Raw genomic sequence first — 21,114 nt, forward strand, 5'->3', positions numbered from 1 at the left:
ACTGCGCGTCATGTTCCGAGCGCCGGTAGTTGAATATCTCCTGTAGTGTCGTTTCAGGCTCACTTTTGATGGCGTTTCAATCGCGTCACATGTACAAGTGGCTATAGTAACTGAAGCATTTCGTAGTTGAAAACCTCAATGCACTTCCGGACGTTCTTTCCAAGAGTGTGCAATTCTGTGCAGTGTGGAGGTTTTACGATGGTTGAGGATTCGGAACAGGTTGTGAGAGTCGTGCATTTCTGTAATCGCAACGTTGCATTCGTCCACTTTCTGAAAATGTGCATCGCTCGGATAGAATGCGTGGACGGAAACTTATGGCACTCGGAAGGGTGACGGTATTCTCCTCCTCGCATCGCTGAACACATTAAGCATGATACTGAATGTCTCAGAAACGTGCATGAGGAAGAGGGGGAGAGGGAGAGAGAGAGAAAGAGAGAATCTAGCTCGAGGTTTCGGGTATGTGTGCACGGCGACTGTGATCTTCTGCTTGTGCTTTGTATGTGCAGGCTGCGGCAGGGGCGTTCATGTTTTCGGTGGGCCTAGCGCGACACATCACGGTTCCTTACAGGCAGGGATTCGATCGGGTGCAATGTAGTAGAATCGACACGAAGACTACATGTTTGGTCACGGTCACCACGGACTGTCAAATTGACAAGAAAGATGAGCATATTATCCGTAATCTGTAGCGCCAACCTGCGTTCCATTCATCAGAACGCGTTAGCTTTACCAGTTTCGGATACCGCAAGGATGATTCATTCAGAAGCTGCTATTGTGTCCGGGGTCAGGGTTTAGCATCTAAATGTTGGTCCACTTTACAGTAATGATTTCCCGACTGAGCCTGCACCGGCTTCTGCTGTTGGCTAGTTCTAAACACCATTCCACCACTAAAAATCACACAGCAGTGCGTATCCTTCTAACAGGTTTAGTGATGAGTTGCCCAGGGAACGATGTAGTTGACACCAGCACAAGCCCCCGCGAGGTCAGGAGCAGCGTCGGTGTCAGTATGCGCACTGGTACGTAAAGCTTCTCGCCACTCGTTGTATGCTCCATGTGTGGGACTTAATCAATTCTTTGAGGTGATGAGTAATGGAATGTGGGATCCCGATGGAATCCCTACTCAGTGGGTCAAAATAAGGGGCAGCCTTTCACATCCCGCCACTGCAGATAGACCAAGCCGCCATGGTAGTGAACGTAAGCACCCGCCACGACCAGAACATGAAACAACTGGTGGCTGTTCCCGACGATATCGAAAGTGCCTGGTGTCCATCGTTCGGGGATGCGGGTGGAATATATCAGGGCACTCAATCCATAGATAATGCCCATAAAAATTTCTATATACAATGCTTGGTATGCCATAGGCTCGTCTTGATACATAAAAATCTTGTGAACACACGGGAAGATGCCTGATATTCCCATGATGAAAAACATAGCTGCACGAACCTGACGATACTCTGCTGTCTGAAACACTGGTACCATGGATGTGAGTAAAGTGCCAATCCCCATGCTCGTGATAATTCCGAGGTATAGCTTGCATAAGAAAGGGTTGCACATGAAGCTGTAATATACCTGCAGCATCCAACGAACAAGCGAGTCAATCTCAAAGTCACTGCGTAAAACTATCATTGCATGCACCTATTCTAATCTACACATGTGATAGTTCTACAAAGTGGGCAATATCCAGATATAAAGCCGAGAGTTAAGTGGAATAATCCAACAATTCATTCTGCTTGAAGATTTTTGATCAGCTTAAATTCACAAATACGAAGATGATACTAGAAACACAGTTGCATACGATCTGATTGTCCAAACACACGTTCTGATCGCAAACCATAATCATAATCCCGACGCAAAGCATGTCAGTACTGTCTCAAGCAACAGAGTGATCTAACAATGATCCAGCGTCTTCCACACCATTTTGGCCTTGAAAGTTTGGGACTTAGGGGTTTTTCTTAAGCCTCCAACAGAGGTGTTCTTAAGGAAAGGCTAAGGTCGAGAATTCATTGTCGATTCGTTTGTCATGCAAATGTCCACTTCTTTAAAACATTTGAAGTTTAATTTTTGAGGGCCTTAAGCCGTAATGTAAAGTATCCCATAGACACTCATGTCTTGGCAGCATGCTGCTACCAGTTAGTTGCAAAGCACCATGTACAAGCTAAAGCACAAACACAAGCACAAGACTGGCTAATACAAAAACAACCATAAACAATTATAGGCGATGATGCAGAAACGCACAGGTGGAAAAAATGATGCTGCGATAAGTGTTGCGATCCCTGCATAATCCATCCGCATCAACAAATAGAAAGTTTTAGCTGAACGGCAACCCAGTAGATGACACAATGTGCTTGCCAACATACAAAACATAGCACCTCCTAGAAACACGAAGAAAGGCCAGCGCGTGATAGGTTTCTGCAACAACATCCAACGGCGGCAAGTTGTGATTCAGTACCACTACATTGGCAGATTGGAAACATGCCGTCCTGAAGGAATGCAGAATAATTGATAGCAGATTCATTGGGTCGTAAAGAGGGCTTGCAGTAAGGCTTGGAATTACCACCTGTATACATTGAGTCCCGTCGAAAGTGCCAGGAACGCAACTAGAGAGGGCTTCGTTCAGCTGTAGATAAGAAGGCATCACATCGTTGATTTCAGATTGCCACCTGTGAAGAGTTGAAGGCTCTACAATGGTCGGCACATGCATTGCTGTGTAGATAGTCAGCCCCAAAAACAGAAGAAAACCAATCAAATGCCTGCCAAATCACCAAATCCACAAAGAATTGGCTCAGCACTATCGCAAACCATTTGCGTAGCCCTTCATCGAATAGATTGTTTCCAAAGGAACATAGACTTGTGCTTGCGAAATACTGGAACCAAAACAATTGTTGCCGAGCAATCACGATCATACGGATCTCCCTCAAATGAACAGGAAAGGAGCGAGCGTACGCACGACCAAATGTTGAAAGTTTCGTTGTGCATGGAAAAGATGGAGAGCAGGGAGTGCTTAAGAGGCCAATCCGCACGGTAATGACGTAAAATGAAACTATTGTCTTGGAGGTACTCCGGCAGGGCGGAGAACTCCACGAGCTGGCTCAACCATTCGGTGGCCTTCTCCCTGGGGCTGCTCAAACTCTCAAAACCCTTTTCTCTACCATGACAATCCCTCCTATTCAACTCCTTCAGGTCTTCCATCTTGCTCCTCTTCCTCGCAAAGCCCGCCGGCAGCAATACCCCCTCATCTAACTCCTCTGCTCCCATTATCCTTCCCCAACCGATCAACCAATACACCCCTCTTCCCAAACACCTCAAAAACACCTTGCAAAGCTTCACCAGAGGCGATCACAGCGCTCTCTAACTTCCTGCTTTCAAATCACAAAGAAAGTCTCCCCTCCCCACCTCTACACCCAAGTCCACTACCCCGGAGCTATGACTGGAGATGTCGAGCAAGCAATCTCAAAGTTTTATAGATCACCGAAACAGAGAGCCCACATCTCTCTCTCTCTCTCTCTCTCTCTCTCCCCCCGCAACCAAAATTGAATTCCCTAACAACTTCAGACCTAGAAAAGCAGTGCTCCACATGGCACATTGTACTGCACCAACTCATAAAAACATCATTCCCTTATCTCACAATCCTCGCCCCTAGATTCCATGCCATCCCCCCCACCCCCACCTCCACCCACCTCTAATGGCAATCACGAGCTTCCCTGCGTAGGCCGCAATCCAGCAGTAGGGGAGGAAAAGTACTGGTGGATCACTCCAGTATTATTGTTGTTGTTGCAAATGGAGATGAATCACTCCGTAAGAGTTAAGCTTGAAGTGAATTCCACCAAAAGCACCCAACGGTGGGGAAAATCGCGGGGTCCTGGAATCCTTCACCGGAGCTCCTTCTCCTCCTCCGCGAGGGCTTCATTCGAACCAACACCGCACCGCGTCGACGCCGACACTAGGGCTATTGCGGACCCTGGAACCTCGTTCACACCTGCAAGGGAAGAACTGTGTGGGAACGTCGGGGAACTTACGGGCACTTCGAGAACGTCTCCTCGGTGTTGTGACCATTGTGGAGAACCTCGTCTGTGCTTTTCATGAAGGGAAAGTAGGGAATTATGTTGCTTATTATAAGATGTTATTTTGGTTGTAGAACTGGGTATTTTTTTTTTTACATATATATATATATATATATATATATATATTCCAATTTTTACGTACATTGAATTGATAAAAATCTTACTCCATATGTGTTTTTCTATAACATTTAAATATGTAGAACTCATTGAAAAAAATATCAATTTAATGTAATGGGCATGAATAAAACTGTAATTAATTTAATTCACGTTTTGAATTATAAAAGAAACATGTTATTTTCATTCATAAATTTCTTGCGAAGTTCAAATGTACTGGTGCATATACAGTTCTTGAATTCGAAGTCATTTTTAAAAAATATTCCTAGTCCAAAAAAAAAACAAAAACAAAAACAAAACTCACGGAATTGTTCAGAGTTCAATGAAGCGAGGGTAAGTTCTTAAAATTCCAACATTATATTTGTTTTGTTTTGCATTTTTTTTTTTTTTTTTTTTTTTTTTTTAAACCAACGATTCAAAAGACACACTGCAATAATTCAGTGTTGATCAAATGAATAATAACTAAAATTCAATAAAGACAAGTCCTAATTGTGTGAAAACATATATTTTGTTGAATTTTACAAAAATGCGCTGAATGCCGCGTCCATCATATTCACCCACTAAAAGATATTCGTTGTAAACAACAATTCATGTATCTACTCATTTGAACAATGACTATCATGCATGGAAGTAAGCATTCAAATCAAAACAGTGCAGGAAGATTGTCACAAGTCATTGTGCCAACTCAGCATAAATGCAATGCACAGCAAAGTGGAGCTCTTTCTTCATCATTTATTCACAAACACCCACCAACGCCAACCATAAAAGAGAATCTGTAGCTAACTACCCACATGGAAAATTAAATTCAAAAATCATATAAATAATGTAAAATACCTTCCTTTCTTTATTTCTATCTTGCTCCTCCTGTGTTCAACAAGTTTTACATTATTGTCAACAAAAATGTTAGTTCAAAAGAATGCCAACCCTGTTGAAAAAAGAAAATTGGTGGTGCTTTTGGGAGGCTTCTTTTCCACCTCCTCTAAATGTATGATACATCTTTGTGTGTGGTGGGTACCACAATCGAATGGATACTTTGCTGATGTGGCATGACAAGATTCTCCTCAATACATGTCAAGCTTTTTTATTTTATTTTATTTTCTTATTTTTTTATTTTGAAAAGTGAGTTCACAACTTTTTGAAGAAAAACATTCACATCGACTAAAAGCTTTGTTTTCTTCATTGCAATATTTGAACTGAACACATATACTTCGTAAATTTTTGGTATTTTGTAATTTGAAACATTTTCATTGTAACTGAATTTGTGCATTTTTAATTAAATGGCTTAGATTGAAATTTTTGGACAGGTTAGAGTTTTATGAACTTTGGGTATGTAACATGGTAACTAATCTTGATAAGATTTTTTTGCAAAGAATAAATTCAAATCAAGACCATGAAGATCATTTAATGGTTGCAATATGAAATTTATTGAGTTTGTGACAAAGCTGATCATTTGAAGGTGATTACTAATCTCAAACTGGATGCAAAATATGTAATTGGAAATGAGATCAGAGGAGTCACAAAAGTAATCAAATGTATGTGTATATATATATACACGCATAAATCAATGATCCAACAATAAAACAAATTAACTTTTAAACAAATAATCCATTATTCAAGAAATAAAAATGTTTCAAAATATTTCAAAATGTTATATTTATCTTTAATGTAACATTCATTATGTATCTAGATTATAATAACTTTTATCATAATTTGAATATAATAATATATTTGATGATATTCAACAAGGGATGGCAGTGGTTTCCAACCAATTAATTAGTTTGTGTTTTGTGGGATGAAATTTCAAATGGTTGGTACAATGTTCAATTTGATTGATTTAGTTTTAAAACAGTATAAAACCGGTTAAAATCAGTTAAGTTAGTCCTTAATAGGTAGGATCAAGGTCCTTAAGCATAAGGGAGTGTAGGTAAACTTGATAAGAAAGGTATTGTAAGAAATGTGCATTTTTTTTGTAGAGGATTGCAATGTGCTTTTGCATAGGATTTCTTCATTGTGAAACCAATCTTTGTTACTTCCAAGCTTTGCAAATGCTGGATTTTGGTATAGAATCCAGTAGGTGAAAGGGGATTATTGTTAGCACAATGTATATTTGTCAAATAAGTCCAAAACGATTTCAATGCATTACCGAAATGAAATTTTATTCATTACAGAAAATATATATACACACACAGCTTTAAAATATATGGTTAAAAAGTGGCTAACAGTAGGCATTATGTAAACTTTGCTCACATTTTTACAATGCTTCAAACAATCATCTAGACTGTTGGTGCAAAGTACTGCTTCTCCTTGAAAATAAGTTTCATAATTTCATTTATGAAAACCTCTGCATTTGGTTGTTGCCCCATTCATACCCTGAAACCATTCTGAAATCCTACACCATCATGTTGGAACCATGAAGAAACTATCTGTCAAACCCATTCAATAAAAAATGAACCAAAACGAGCATACACCTCACCAGAAACAGCAATCATCAAACCCAGAAAGAAAGAAAGCTACAAACAAACAAACAAACAAACACCCAATGTCTTCAATGCACCCTCCACATGAACAAACTCATGACCCAGATTACAACCACTACTGTGACTGCAGGGATAACTGAACAAGCCTGCTTTTGCAGAGTATCGCTCTAATATCAGTAGAGCTGTAATCTCTACAGATGAGATAGCTCAAGCAACCCCTCAAGCCAAGACACTGCAGGATAGTTTGAAGATGTGAAGAACCTCAGAAAACCGACGTTGAGTCCTTTGCTTGATTCACATAACATGTACCTCAGAAAATTGGTCGGGTGTCCATTAGAACGGCTGTTCAACCAGACCCCAGTTCAGCACACGACATACTCTCCTATTACCTATTACCTCAACGTTGTAACCTTAACCTCTGCAGCTAATTCATACCTCAACCTTCCAACAGGGTCGTGTTGCTCATACCTCTCCCTTTTCTCATTGCTATCGCCCTACTCCCAACTCCTCAGTAAGTGTATCCCTTCACAAACATTCCCTCCTTCGCTTCCTTGGCCTCGCCCTCCGCGGAGTACTTTCCCAGCTGGGCCAACGAGTTCGCTTTCGCACGCACCAACAGAGCCTTCTGAGCGGCCTCCAAGTTCTCCGGTTGCCCCTTCCAAGTCTTCAGCACCGAGTTCTGCAATGCGCGCGCGTATGAGAACGATACGTGCCATGGGTTCGGGCTCTGGTTCATAGCGTTCAGGTTCAAGGTTGCCTCCACCTCTGACTGCCCCCCGGACAAGAACTGCGCCATCCACACCCAACAAAATCACTTAGCACCTTCATCATCCTCCTCTGGAGGCCCCACATCCATTCATGCATATGCAACAAACCGATGCAATCTAAAGTTCATGAACCTCTCACGCGACTCTGTACACGACACAGTACCACTCACCATGATTCCAGGAACGGCTGGTGGAACACGCCTCCTCAGCATCTTCAGCGTGTACTCAGCAACCTGCTCCGGGGTTGCCCTCTCAGGGCACTCCGCTCCTGGAGTCACCATGCTGGGCTTCAGCAAGATGCCCTCGAAAAGGACGTTGTTCTCAGCCAAAAAGTAGAACACCTTCGACCAAACCCTCTCCGCCACCTCCAAAGTTGTGTCGATTCCATGGCTTCCATCGAGAAGCACCTCGGGCTCCACTATTGGCACCAAGCCGGTATCCTGCAATCACACCAAAATCCACAGTTTAAAATCCGGGCACTGGTATTGACATCCCTGTTACTTGTTTCGTTTGATATTCGCTGGCTTGGCTTTACTATTAACAGGAGAATTTTGAAATTAATGAATTTTCATCGGAAGCACATGTCTTAATCATGTACTGCAGCATGATAAACATACAGAATTCCTCGCCCCAGCGCAGTTCAGGGATTGTAACGGTCCCATGCGGCATCACTACATGAGAAAAATCAACGATACTAGGGTAAATGACCGTCCTTACGAGCGTAAACGCTTCCATAAATAAAGTGATGGCCCAAGTTACTACGGTTTAAGGTTCAGTTATCGTCCACTCTTTTATCCGAAATTTGGTGTAGGTAGGTGAACACTTCTAAAGTAGATGTTTACTAATCCAATTGACTCTAACAAGCATGATGTGTTCAAGCGTTACTTCAAAGTACCTGGCAAATAGCCGCATAACGGGCAAGACCCCACGCTGCCTCTGTCACAGCCAACTCCGAAGGGCCATTGGGAATGCTAACCACTGTCCTCCTACAAGCTCACACACATCCGAAGAAAGAGTCAAACATCAGCACGACACTCGCAATAAGATCTCAATCACTGTTCAAACACGTATCAAAAGACGGTCTCGAACCTAACTTTCAGCATCTATGATTGTCAACAAATCAAAGTTGCAAAACCCGGGGTGATACAAAGTCATTATTTTCTGAGTGTCACCAAACGGCTCGAACGATCATATATCCTTCTCAACGCAGGAAATAGGAATTCGTGATAGGGATGCCCAACAGCAGGTTTCAACCTACCACTTTGCAAACCGCGCTCCCTGTTTGTAATACGCCGCTGTCCGAGAAGCCAAACCGTCCAGGCCTTGGCACCAAGATTCGTCGTTGGATCCTGCCAGAGGCACAAGACCCTTGTCCACCTTGATTCCTGGAATGATCCCTCCCTCTACCAAGCAATCTACCATCTTCCTCCCATCGCTCGTCGACTGATACAGAGTCTCCTCGAACATAATCGCGCCGGAGATGTATTCTCCGAGCCCTGGAGTCGTGCACAACAGCTGTCTGTAGGCCTGCCGATTCACCTCGTTGTTCTCCAGCCCAACCGAGGCCAGCCGCTTGCCACACGTAGCATTCGACTCGTCGATGGCCAAGATCCCGCGCCCGGGTGACGCGATCGTTTTCTGCTCATGTCCACAAACATCGCAACGCATCATTAACTCATAGTTCGATCGCACGAAAAAACCCAAGAGTGCAAAGTCCTCTCTCCAACCGCACCCACGCAAAAAACCAACGCACACGATCACCTACGTCATACATCCCAAAAGTCCCTCCCGGTTCTATCACCCAAACAATCCTCCAACAAACGACGAAACCCAAACTCAATCAATCAAGACATACCGCGGTCTTCACGAGCTCCTCGTCATAACCAGCGGCACGCACAGCGAACGCTACATTCGTCGCCTTAGAAGCGGCAGCGGCCTTCCTCTCCAGCGAAGTCCCACAGAAGCTCCATTTAATACCGGAGGAGGAGACCTGCGACATCCCGACAGCAGCGACCATGATTTCTAAATGCAAACAAAACCGCAACGATCTCGATGCGTTCGCTGCGATCGCGTGTCCAGGGACAACAACTGCCGCTCAGACAAAAGGAGCTCTCAACTCCTGCTGCTCAACTGCCGACTCCCAACTGTTGCTTATTCACTCAACGATGGCGTGGAGGAACGAAAAAAGTGAGTGGAGGGAGACGATGGAGCTAGTCAACTGGCGACTTCGGAATCGGTAATAACACGGGATGGTGGATGGACGCGGTCTTATAAGGCGACCTCCTCGGTTGGATGCGCGTGGGCGGGGTCCAGAAGGGCGTTGTGCTCAGACGGCTCATCGGAGTCGCGACGGGACTTGAAGCCAGCGCCGCTGCTCGCTCGCTTGATTGAGGAGAGGCCGACCTCGTAAGGGGCCAGCCACAGCGACTCGGCGAACCCCTCCTCCCCCGCCGTTCCCATGCTCCCCCTGGGAACGTCCCCTCCCCTTCTGGGGAACGACGGCTTCAGGTCTCCTGCACATCTCCGCGGGGACCCATCACTGTTTGTCGCCTTATGACCACCCCTCCCCCCGTATTAGAGGGATCTTATTTCCCCCCCCTAATTTATGAATCCCTGCTATTGTATTATTTTATAGTTTAATTTATGAAGGGTTTGCTTGGATGTTAAGTGAGGGTGTTCACGAAGCCCTTTCATTGGCTGCATTTTTTCGCTATTGTTCCATGATAATTTTGTAGGTGCTTTTCATTCTTTTAGTTGTGTATTTTATTTTTCATTTTTTTAATATATGTAATGTCAGCACTTGAACGTGGGGTGAGGCAAAAGTGTTCCGTTACAATATACAGCTCTTAAAAACAGAAAAGAATGAAGAAATTGATCTAAATTTTCTTTTTCTTTTTCTTCTATTCGTTAGATGATTTGTCATTGTTGAACAGGTTTTAGAGACAAAAACAATATTATTAAGATTTTTTTGACTTTATGTAATTTATCATTTTCATTGCAAATTGAACACTATAAACCAGTAAATTGTTCAGATTATATAGAAATCTATATATATATATATATATATATGAACACAAATGTGATTGATTAATATAAATATATCTTTCACAAATACAAATACAAATGTGATTTGTGAAAGATCAGTTTGAAAAAAAAATTGATAAAAATTTTAAATGATTATAATGATGCACATGTAAACTATAAATTTGTACAAAAAATAGTTATACAGCTACATTCTATGAACTTAAAAAAAAAAAGTTCCCTAATTCTCATGTTCCCCTTGTTCCCATATTCCCTACATTCCTCAAGTTCTCTTCTTCATGGTCAATTATAAGACATTGTATTATACCCAAGATGTCTTTTATGTATATATAGATATACAATTACATGTTAACTTTAATCTTAACTTTAATTTGAATCTTTTAGAATTTTTATTACATGCAAATAGGATATGTAGTCATTACTTGTTGTCTTTAAACAATTTTAAAATGACCCTGTGACTAGATTTTGTTTCATCAATTGATATTTATGTTACTAAATATGCAATGGCAAAACCAACTCTGTACACTCAATTTTAGCATTTACATATTTTTAAAATAATATGTTTATTTAATTTAGTTTTAGTTTTATATTCATAATTTTTTAATTTTTTAAGCAATAGCCTGCTTAGTTATTAAATCAAAATACAAACCACATGTATTCTGATAAATTATTTCTTATGATATTTTCGAAATAATCAATTACATGCATTTTATGATCAAATTTCATACATGTAAAAAATTACAACAGCCACAATAAACTGCTATTTGGCTTAAATAAATTCAATTATATTGAATTTGAAATTTTGGAACACTTTTAATTGAAAATTAAACTCAAATAGGGTTTAGTTTTATATGAATAAAGTTAATAAAAATTATCAAATTTTTTTAACTTGTTTACATATACCGATGTGTATTTTCATTCATGCACAACTTTGCAGAACAAAGAGGTAGTGAGGCATGGAAGGCCATAGAACACCTTTGGGACAAAACTAATGGAGTTAGGATGGCAATCAAGGAGGTTTCTAACTCACTCTATTTCATTTTATTTTATTTTCTACAAGTTGAGGAGGGATGATGGTGTTGCATTAAAAGAAAGGAAAAAGAAAAGAAGCAACAATTTAATATATGAAAGAGTTTTGAAAGTTTGTTTGTGGGTTTGGGTCGAAAGTTGCTTCAGTTTCCACCGGAATGAGATGTCCACTTCAGGGAGATGGGTAGTGACACACGCTTTGGGAAAATGAAACTGATGTCTAACTCCAGTAATTTCTTCAGAGAATGTGACCGTTTTATTTTTATTTTTATCTTTCACTCAGGTTTAATCGTGAAAGCAGCAAGCTTTTGTAAGTTGAAATAAGATTACTGAGATTACGTGAATTACTTGCGATTGTTGAGGAAGTTCAAGTCCTGTTAACTGTAGCTATTTGGTGCTTTTGACAGGAAATGTCAATCAGCCGCAGTAGGCCAGGATCCTTAAGCAAAAGCTAGCACAATCAATTCACAAGGTGTTTTCTTAGTTCAAATTATCATGTTAACATCAATCTTCGAAGGCATAGCAACCATAAGTGGAGATTCATGTTTAGAATGTTGTCATTGACATTGTAGTACTCCCTGTTGTGACATTACACAGCGTGCTGCCATCCATTTCACCACTCCCCTAGGTTACATTTCTGATTCTCGATGTTGGCATGATGTCACTAGGGATCGTGTACTGCTTCTAGAATATGGCTGCTGAACAAACACCATGCAGTTGTTTAGTCCATGTAGCCAGCATTCAACGGCTGAGTCAAGAAAGTACAGCAATACATTCAGCTCCCTGCCGCCTTGCAACCAAACCACTTGTTTCAGCTCATTAACAAATGACGATGTTTTCCCACACACAGCGGTTCTGGACAGTCGAAATGAATCCTAGTGTGAAATACGTGTGCCCGATAGTGCTGCAGGGTTCTCATGGCATAAGTGTTAATGGTTTTCAGGTGAACGGATTTTTGAAGAGGTAAACTCAAAAAAAAAATTGCTACAGAGTCCGGAAAAATCAGACGAAAGCTTGCTCTAGAACAGCTCGACATTTCCCCAGGAAGCTCAGCTTCATCACCATGATGAGCTAACCACCATGAATGTCTCAACTAAATTTAAGAAATTAGGATACTTCGTTGATTCTTCTAATCCTTCTTCCATAAGTGCTGCATCCTGTTGGCAATGATTTCAACTAGAAATCTACTCATGGCTCGCAATCTGACGACATATGTACGAGAACAAGAGGCTAAATGGTTATTCTTACTGAATTCTACCAAGAATGATGAGGACAAAACTATTATCTCATTGATTGGCGCAGTTTGATCATACGCTTCAAAGCAGTTAACCAAAACCCACATTCGTCCCAGTCGCTTGTTGTCAAGGCCACCTGAGGTACCACGATACGTTGATTAATTTCAAACCGTTTCCTACAAGGAATTATACGACAGATTTTTACACCGAAGATTGAGGGTATGAGTAAGGGCATCCAAGCTCATTAAGCAATGTGTCCAGCATATATATTGCGAAACAACTCTGTTCAAGTGTCAGCAACATTGCACATCATACTGTGAGAAGTACCTGTATTTGCATCGCAGCGGTGTAGTCACGCCCATTTATTGCCTGGCAAAGCTGAACAAGCTTTTTAGAAGCATTATCTGACAAGTCGGCAGAGTTCAACTTAACAAAAAGAGCTCCCAACTTTCGAGAATTATCCTCTATCTCCCGCTTTTTAGCAGGTGGTGCTTTGCCTCCTCCGAGAAAAGTCGAAGTTTCATCGAACAATCTCGTCAATGTAGACACCACTGGTTTCAATTCAGCTGCAAAAACAAAAATAAACCGTCGACAGGCTTTCGAGATGTGATCACAAGTACAGCTAATCTTACAATTATCTGCGCTAAAATTATCACAACTAAAACAAGCTAAAAAGAAGTTGCACATCGATGGAGAACCTGAATTACCTGCAACGTTCGAAATGTCGGCGGTTTGCACTGTGGCAACCGCTGTGAATGATGGAGTAGGGTTAGTATTGCCGGCAGTTTGGGGATTGAGAGGCTCTTGCGCAACTACCTGCTGCTGTGAAGGTGTAGGCACAGGCATGAAGCCTGGTGCCATTGGAACTGGAGGCATGCTAGGAAGCGCTGGGCTTGGCATATTGGAAGGAGCTGGAACTCCTGGTTGCATGGGCTGCTGTGCAGTCATACCAGGAAAAGCACCTGCTGAAGGTACAAAGCGAGATTGCTGCAAGCTCGTACCTATGTATGGTTGCCTTGTTGGTCCCTGTTAAGAAACGGATATTTCACAGGTTCAGACATCTAAACACACTTCCAAACAATTACATTACACAATCTCAAGATTATTAAAGAAGAAAAGAAGGGAAGGACACAAAGAGAGAGAAAAAAGAATAGAACCCTCTACTATGTTCAGATGTGATTTTCATAGTACCAACACGCAGCATGGATTTAACTTATTTGAAAAATTCAGGATTGCCACACCAAACCTGGTAAGATGGAGGGGGAGCATCATATGAAGGCTGAAAAGTAGGTGGTGGAGTTGGAGTGAAGCTTGAAACGTTCTGTGGTGGAGTTGGAGTGAAGCTTGAAACGTTCTGCGGTGGACTTGGAGTGAAGCTTGAAACGTTCTGTGGTGGACTTGGAGTGAAGCTTGAAACGTTCTGTGGTGGACTTGGAACGAACGCCCGAGCTGGTAGATTTGGAGCCGGATGATTTGGCTGCAACAGACAGGGAACCAGAATGTAATGATCTTACTTAAACCCAATGCAGTCGAGCTCTAGATGTGATGTGCGTCAACGATAGTACCACGTTCATGAGACCTAGAAAGAGGAAACTATTTCATGCAAATGGTTGATCAAACTCAACAAGTGTGCGCCAAAGCAGTTGATTCAGCTACCTGTGGCTGATTGTACTGGACTTGTGAAATTGGCTGCATTGGAAACAGATTCTCCATAGGTTGTGAAGGTGGGATATTTTTAGAATATGAAGGTGAACTAGTGGGCTCCCGCCGATAAGTTTCAGGCTGCATTGAGAAACACTTGACAGAGGTACAGTAAGATCTCTAAATTCAAGAGCCATGCGTTGAACGACCACAAAGTTTGATACCCACAACACGCTAAACACTTCACAATCGCAGCTTTATGTTTATACTGACCGGGTAATATGGTGGTTCCTGAACTGGAGTGGGTTCCGAATATGAAGGAACACTCGATTTGATTGCAGCCGCTACACAAAAAAGGACACAACTCAGTAAACTGATGAATTCCTCACACCAGAGCTTCGCTGGCAAGGCTCACAAGAGAAACTTTACACAACTGCCGAGGGCAACCCCGAATAACGAATTCAAAACCTCTCAAAAGATTGGGACTGTTTCAACATCTCTCAAAAGAAACAAAACTCGTGTCTCGTACATAAATACACATACAATCTCCTAAACTATCCAAAAATAACACCATTTAAATGAACATACCTTGACCACTTTGGGTTATGCGTTCCCGTAAAGCTGACAACTCTGGCGACGAGTCATCCGATGGAACAAGTTTTATGTATTCAAGGGCAGTGGATAGAAGTCCTTGGCTTGCAAGAAGCTCTGCGTAGTAACAGACCAACCTAGCCAAAGACATGCTGACCTGTTTCGTGCCAGTAGCCAGTCCCAAAACAACAGACTTCTCCATGATATCCTACATTTCACAACAACATTCATCTTAGTCTGAAATAGATGGATAATAAAATTGATAAAAAAAAAAGGTGAATATTTTCACCAGAAAAGTTGCATGGTTGATTTGCCAACCTGAAGCACATCCACGAATTCTGGTCCACCTTTCTTGGACTTCAAGGCTCTCGACCAAATACCTACAGTTTTGTCGATATTACCAGCACAGATGTAACAGAGAGTAGCCGCTTGAATATTATGGCTAGCATCGAGACGAGCTCCCAAGGCGTCACAAAGAGTTTTCCAATCCTCACTGCGTGCATACTGGTGCAAAAATCTCCTTTGAAATCAGTAATTATACTTCGACCAAAAAAATGGAATTACATAATAAACAAGACAAAAAAATCGGGTCATCAGAGCATCAGTACATCAGTGCCCAGCAAACAAACTTGGAACAGAGGTTTAAGTAATCACGCACGGTGCAAATCAATGCCAAAGTTTCCTTCCAGGCTTTCAGAGGCCGGCTCTCCACCAAACCCTGTAAATCGTCGTTCACTACTGCCGAAACCACCTGAGACAATTCATATCCCCACAGTGGATAATTAGAACTCAATAATGTATTGATTTGTAAAACATCTTCGATAGTTTGACAGCCTAAAGTGCTCTCCATCTTGCACCAAGAAGAAACATCAAGTAGTAGGACAAACAGAATGAAAATGATGGAACCTTCAGATAGGGGCGATTTGTTCTCCGGAAATATTCCTTCTGAGTATTTTCCCAAAGAGCTGTACCACCAACCGCAGCCATGACAAGTGCATCTGCCACACGATCAGAGCGGAGGCATATATCCACTGCGACTTTGAAGTCGCCTGCCACTAATGCACGTTGAATCGCTTCATCAACTTCATTGTCTCCCTCATAATTTGCCTCCTCATTCGCCTCATCATTCACAAGCTCTGTTCCGACATCCTCACTCTTGGCTTCTGGAGTATCTTGTGTGTCATTGATGTGCATAGGTGGGGGATTTGGCTCCGTAGGCGTTGGAGGGATCTCAAGTCTATCAAAAAAGTCTTCACCATCATCTGCACCCTCTAAAATATTATCATCAAGTGAGACCACAGGTGGTACTTTTGGTTCTTCTACAGGAAGAGTCTCCTTCAACTCCAAATTTGCTAGCACTTCACTGACAGGATTCTCTCCCTCTTGTTCCTCAGAGTTTTCCTGTAGCGAAACAGGAGCTGAGAAGCCAAAATGAGCCAGTAGCTCTTTCCGCGCCTCTTCATCAAACATGATTTTAAGAAAACTCCATGTTTCTGCATCTTCTTCAGACCTGCATAAACATTTTCCCATGAGAAAAAGAATTAAGCTGAAACACGTTCGTGGACCCTCAAGACACTGAGCATTTATTTCGTTCGAACAAGATAATACACAAGCGTCACCACTGAAACACAGGAGAATAACTTCTTACGCTGCAGCTGAGGCCTTCGACTCGCAAAAATTGCGTAAGGCTGATCTTTCACCACCAGCGATGGCTTCTTCGAATTGTGTAGATCGTTTAACAAGCCCTTCCTCTGTGAGTAAATGTTGGATGCGGATCTAAGAGCAATAAAAGGCCACGGTTACCCCACGATACTTTCATATGCATAACAAAGCTACCAGCTTGAGCATTGTATTTGAATGATCTCAACACAAAATTTAATATGTTGCGGCGCCTCAGTACCTCCGATCCTGCAGCAGCTGCCCCTGGGGCAGCTTTCTTGGGCGCAAATGACACAAGTTTTCCTCCAAATCCAAATGTTGCGCCAACAGGCCGTTTCAGCCACTTAGGTGCCTTCCTTAAGGCTAGAACAAATAACAGTAAGATTAGAACCCTAAGTCGATAGCAGTAAAATAAGGCATTCTGATATGGGAAATGCAACAAACACGTCAAGGCTTCACCAAAAGACGTACCAGTGGAATACTCTCTCTCACCCACAGTTCCACCAAAAGGGTCACGTGAAGATGGTGCCCTGCTGCAAGCCTGCATACCAAATAGTACTACGTGAGGATTAAAAACTGAATAGATGCTTGAGGGAACAGCGTAGCAACGAGGTAGATCAAGACAAAGAACCACTCGAGACTTACTTCGATGTTGTAAATGCCAATTCTCCCATCATAAGATGACGTTGACAAAACACCAGGAGTGCAAGGTGACCATTGGACATCGAAGTTCCAGTTGTTGCCGGCAGGAACTTCACAAAGGATCTGCAAATGCACGACAATCGCTCGTAACCAAGCTACACTATGCGATATTTTAAACCTAGTCACTTTAAAATAGCAACATACATGTCTAGAAATAAAGTTGATGCATTTTTTATACACATCTTTTGTTGTAAGCTTAGATTTCGGAGCTTTTATTTCAATGAGTTGTAAACCAATAGACCTGGGAAATTCAAATTTTCTAAATAGACGGTCTTTCCTATACCTCTCCGGACGCGGTATCCCAACACAATGTCTGATTGTCTTTGGAGGATGACAACAGTAAAGAGCTGTCAGAAGGACACCAAGCCATTGATAGCACCCCTGCAAAATTTAAAGGCCAGCGGTTAAAATCTTCAGAAAGACATGCAACTATGCTATGAATTATACAAACACTGAGCACATAAGATATTCTTTATGTGAAGTAAGTACCTTTAGTGTGTCCAACAAGCTCCTTAATAGGAGAAACTGAGTTTCGCAAGTCCCAGACCTGGTCACGTCATAGACAATTGTTAATTTAATAAACCAACACAGTGAACTAGCATGTCCTAAATAGGTCTCCAGAGGGAGCTTTGTGTACCTGCAGAGATGGCGACCGATCATCGTCGGATGCCACAATCAACTGTGTGGCAACTTCTGGATTCCACTGCAACGTAGAGCAACGTCGGCGACTGGTAGGGTCCGTAAAACTACAGAACCAACCATGCAAATTCAAAGTTCAATCCAACATGGCTGAATAGGTTACGGAAGTGTCTTTAACCCAAAAGTTACACTAAAAACGAGAAAAAGACTGAAATGGAGTTGTGTACCTAATCACTGGTTTAGCACGTCGCAGGTCCCAAACGACTGTCACCCAATCAGCCAACCAACAAAACCCAAATTTAGAACATTCTTGACATCTGAGATATTCCGGAATTGAACTTCAAGCATGAATTTACAAAGGAAGAGACAATTATTTCGACTGACCAGTGGTCCCGCTGTATGATGTTGAGGCGACAATAGGTTGCACCTTTCGATTCCAGGAGACATAACTGATTTGACTTTGAATGGCGCCCTGAATATTGCAAATCAAGTTGGAAAAAAGAGTTGTTACGGTAGAAGACCTAATACAGTAAAAAGATGAGGAAGCGCCACTTACCTTCAGAGGGGGAAAGGTAGAAGCAGCAGACGGAGTCGACAAGTCCCAGACAAGTAACTCGCCATCCTCCCCGCCAGAAGCCAAAATATTCGGACTTAACGTACTGAACTCCAATCCCCAAACCTGAAGTTTCAACAAAAGAAAAAAACGTTAGTTGTGGTCCGAAGTAAAAATATTCACACGATTAGACACACGCTGAAAACAAGGTCATAATCTACTTACGTTGCCATTGTGCGCTTGTGAGTTTTTGTAAACCGCAGCAACCTCTTGTTCAGCTGGATCCTCGCTGTTAGAAAAGAAACTAAGGCATGAGTATGGAATTACGACGTCAATGTTGGCAGAGAAGTAGTAAGCTCAAAAAAATACTAAACTAAATTAAATTAAATGCACAGGGTAACGAATCAAGTCATCGAAGGCATCGATTGCAGGTGCAGCCTAGACACTAACCTCAGGAGTTTGTGAGGGTTCCAAAAGTGAAGAGAACCATCCGCAAGCCCACCCGCGATCACACCATAAGGGAATTCCTCAGACGACCCGGCCCCGACGTTACTCCACGACAAGCGATTAAAACGTTCCGGCACTCCTGCCGAGCTCAACACGGGCATGTCCAAATCGGTGCTAGCGAAGTCCAGCTTGAGCAACTCCAGATTAGCCGACGAGCTGAAGCTCGAATCTATGGCACCGGCCATGGTGCCGACGGCCATCACTTGCGCCATCGGCGCAAATGCGACCGTGGCCGATCTCTGGATCGATTTCAACGCCATCTCTGCTTCCTACTAGTCCCGATCCGGGCATACGACTTCCACGATTCAAAAACTATCTCCTCCTCTTACTCCACCTCCTCCTCCTCCTGTCACCTACGCTTGATCTCCCCTGTTGCAGCCCTAGCCCTAGCGCATGGGATATCCAGCCAAACCAAAAAAACAACCCAAATTCCAAACAACACAAACACAAGCACAAAAACCTATACAAAGCTCGTCGCAAAAGCAGGCACCGAGGTGCAGGGACAGGGATTCCGTGGCACAACGGCACAGAGAAGTGAGGATGATGACCGACGACGCAGCGACGGAGCACTAGTGTTGGGGTTGTTGGCGCGCGACTTGGTCCCCGTGGATGGACCAGCTAGCTCCACCGTCCTCCTCCCCCTCCCTCCCTACATTTGTCCGCTTCCCCTGTCTGCTGCTGCCTCGTCCATCGTCGTCGTCGTCGTCGTCGTCTTTGCCCGTCTTCGTCGACGATCCCTTCCCTCCTCCCTTCGTCGACGATCCCTTCCCTCCTCCCTTCGTCGACGATCCCTTCCCTCCTCCCTTCGTCGACGATCCCTTCCCGTCCGTCTCGTCTCGTCTCGTCTCGTCGTGTTCCTGTTTGTTCCCCTTCGACCTCTGCCTCATTTTCTCGCGACGCGAGCTCCTCCTCTCGCAGCCACCACCATCGCGACGTCTCCCCGCTTCGCTGCTTCCCAGTTCACACACACTCTCGCGATCGCCTTCGCATTTGCATTTTTTGCTATTTTTTCCTGCCTGCTGAGTTCTGCCCCTTGCACTGCGTGTGATGCAACATGGGTCTTATTGGATTCCTACACGCTTTAACACCTCCCCCTCTTTCTTATTTATTTAAAAAACACATAAAATAATAAATAGTATTAACTAATTAATCAATTATGTACTAGAGAACCCCAATTTTTTTCTTAATTTCTGTAAATAATTTAATTTTTTAGTTTCTTTGCATGCTCAAGTGTTATATTTTGTTGTTTTGATTTAATATTTTTGTGGTAGTGATAAAAAATTATTTATATTTTTCACATTTCAATTTACCTTTTTCATGATTATTTTTTAAATTGTTATAAATTGTTTTACACCAATAATTTTCTTTAATGTATTATTCCTAAAGCAAGGTCTATAATGTTAGTTATAAAAATGATGGTTAATTAATCACTTGTTTGTAGATATTCATTGTATGTGTATCTGTTCATTTTAATGGAAAGAAATATAAACCTCTGCAAGTATATATGTATATATACATTCCAAAGCCACAAGTCTTATCGACAACTTTTAGTCAAATAGGTATTCATGCTTCAAGACTATTTTTATAGAGGAAAAAATAATGTGGTGAAATTATTCTCCGTGTTTCATAATACACCAGTTTGACAAGGGAGGTACTTAGCTTGTATCTTAGAAACTCCACACATGAATAAAAAGTGTAAGTCTTGGTTCTTTCTTCCATGCTATCCATGGATAGCATGCGAGGCAGATTATTTATAAATAATATTAGGTTTTGTATTCAAGTTAACAATTGGGAGAGCCCATGCCATTGGTAGTGGATTGTTGTGGCATGGATGAGGTGTTGGGATCAATATTGGTCATTATTATTGTATTTTAATATAGAAGGTCAGGAACAAACTACTAAAACAACACATTTGTTACTAATGAGTCATAAAAGACAAAATATCATTAGATGTGATTATAAACAGGTATAAACAGGTACAGAAATTATTTTTTATGAAATAATGGATGAATCATAACTTATCTTAAGTGATTTATGTTTTAAAAACATTTTAATACTATAGATACCAAAACTATAGTAATAAAAAAATTCCTCAATCAA

General features: G+C 42.1%; 3 protein-coding genes across 4 annotated transcripts; all 3 read right to left on the minus strand.

Moving 5' to 3' along the window:
* Positions 1–619: 619 nt before the first annotated feature.
* Positions 620–3,924, minus strand: LOC112293404 (heptahelical transmembrane protein 4). Its single transcript, XM_024542744.3, has 4 exons — positions 2,945–3,924; positions 2,555–2,747; positions 2,233–2,406; positions 620–1,566 (listed from the first exon to the last, which is right to left on the minus strand). Exons 1-4 carry the CDS (start codon positions 3,250–3,252, stop codon positions 1,126–1,128), a joined length of 1,116 nt encoding a protein of 371 aa, XP_024398512.1. The 5' UTR covers positions 3,253–3,924; the 3' UTR covers positions 620–1,125.
* Positions 3,925–6,889: 2,965 nt separating this feature from the next.
* LOC112279073 (fructose-bisphosphate aldolase 1, chloroplastic) lies at positions 6,890–9,648 on the minus strand. Its single transcript, XM_024513175.3, has 5 exons — positions 9,272–9,648; positions 8,675–9,054; positions 8,312–8,402; positions 7,587–7,856; positions 6,890–7,436 (listed from the first exon to the last, which is right to left on the minus strand). Exons 1-5 carry the CDS (start codon positions 9,431–9,433, stop codon positions 7,158–7,160), a joined length of 1,182 nt encoding a protein of 393 aa, XP_024368943.1. The 5' UTR covers positions 9,434–9,648; the 3' UTR covers positions 6,890–7,157.
* A 2,762-nt stretch (positions 9,649–12,410) lies between these two features.
* On the minus strand, positions 12,411–19,571 carry LOC112276713 (protein transport protein SEC31 homolog B). Of its 2 annotated transcripts, XM_024508307.3 has the most exons (22): positions 18,958–19,571; positions 18,733–18,796; positions 18,511–18,633; positions 18,339–18,426; positions 18,182–18,218; positions 17,953–18,061; positions 17,805–17,862; positions 17,599–17,696; positions 17,259–17,378; positions 17,085–17,154; positions 16,855–16,976; positions 16,603–16,730; positions 15,861–16,464; positions 15,613–15,705; positions 15,273–15,458; positions 14,952–15,162; positions 14,637–14,707; positions 14,379–14,504; positions 13,969–14,199; positions 13,430–13,748; positions 13,050–13,288; positions 12,411–12,858 (listed from the first exon to the last, which is right to left on the minus strand). In XM_024508307.3, exons 1-22 carry the CDS (start codon positions 19,272–19,274, stop codon positions 12,769–12,771), a joined length of 3,504 nt encoding a protein of 1,167 aa, XP_024364075.1. In that variant the 5' UTR covers positions 19,275–19,571; the 3' UTR covers positions 12,411–12,768. The 2 variants fall into 2 exon arrangements, with proteins under 2 accessions (XP_024364075.1, XP_024364065.1); XM_024508297.3 differs by having other exon boundaries at positions 18,339–18,633.
* Between the last annotated feature and the right edge of the window lie 1,543 nt (positions 19,572–21,114).

This window comes from Physcomitrium patens, chromosome 2 (genome assembly GCF_059467195.1).
Source record: "Physcomitrium patens ecotype Gransden chromosome 2, ASM5946719v1, whole genome shotgun sequence".
NCBI lineage: Eukaryota > Viridiplantae > Streptophyta > Bryopsida > Funariales > Funariaceae > Physcomitrium > Physcomitrium patens.

Coding starts and splice junctions, on each gene's coding strand:
- LOC112279073 (XM_024513175.3), bottom strand. CDS start 9,433: ATGGTCGCTGCTGTCGGGATGTCGCAGGTCTCCTCCTCCGGTATTAAA. Junction 9,055..9,271: donor AGGAGCTCGTGAAGACCGCG/GTATGTCTTGAT, acceptor GGACATGAGCAG/AAAACGATCGCGTCACCCGG. Junction 7,857..8,311: donor GTTATGCGGCTATTTGCCAG/GTACTTTGAAGT, acceptor GTGTGATTGCAG/GATACCGGCTTGGTGCCAAT.
- LOC112293404 (XM_024542744.3), bottom strand. CDS start 3,252: ATGGGAGCAGAGGAGTTAGATGAGGGGGTATTGCTGCCGGCGGGCTTT. Junction 2,748..2,944: donor GAAACTTTCAACATTTGGTC/GTGCGTACGCTC, acceptor GTGATTTGGCAG/GCATTTGATTGGTTTTCTTC. Junction 2,407..2,554: donor ACGGGACTCAATGTATACAG/GTGGTAATTCCA, acceptor ATGTTGTTGCAG/AAACCTATCACGCGCTGGCC.
- LOC112276713 (XM_024508297.3), bottom strand. CDS start 19,274: ATGGCGTTGAAATCGATCCAGAGATCGGCCACGGTCGCATTTGCGCCG. Junction 17,155..17,258: donor TTGGCATTTACAACATCGAA/GTAAGTCTCGAG, acceptor TTTGGTATGCAG/GCTTGCAGCAGGGCACCATC. Junction 13,749..13,968: donor CTCCCCCTCCATCTTACCAG/GTTTGGTGTGGC, acceptor GTTTCTTAACAG/GGACCAACAAGGCAACCATA.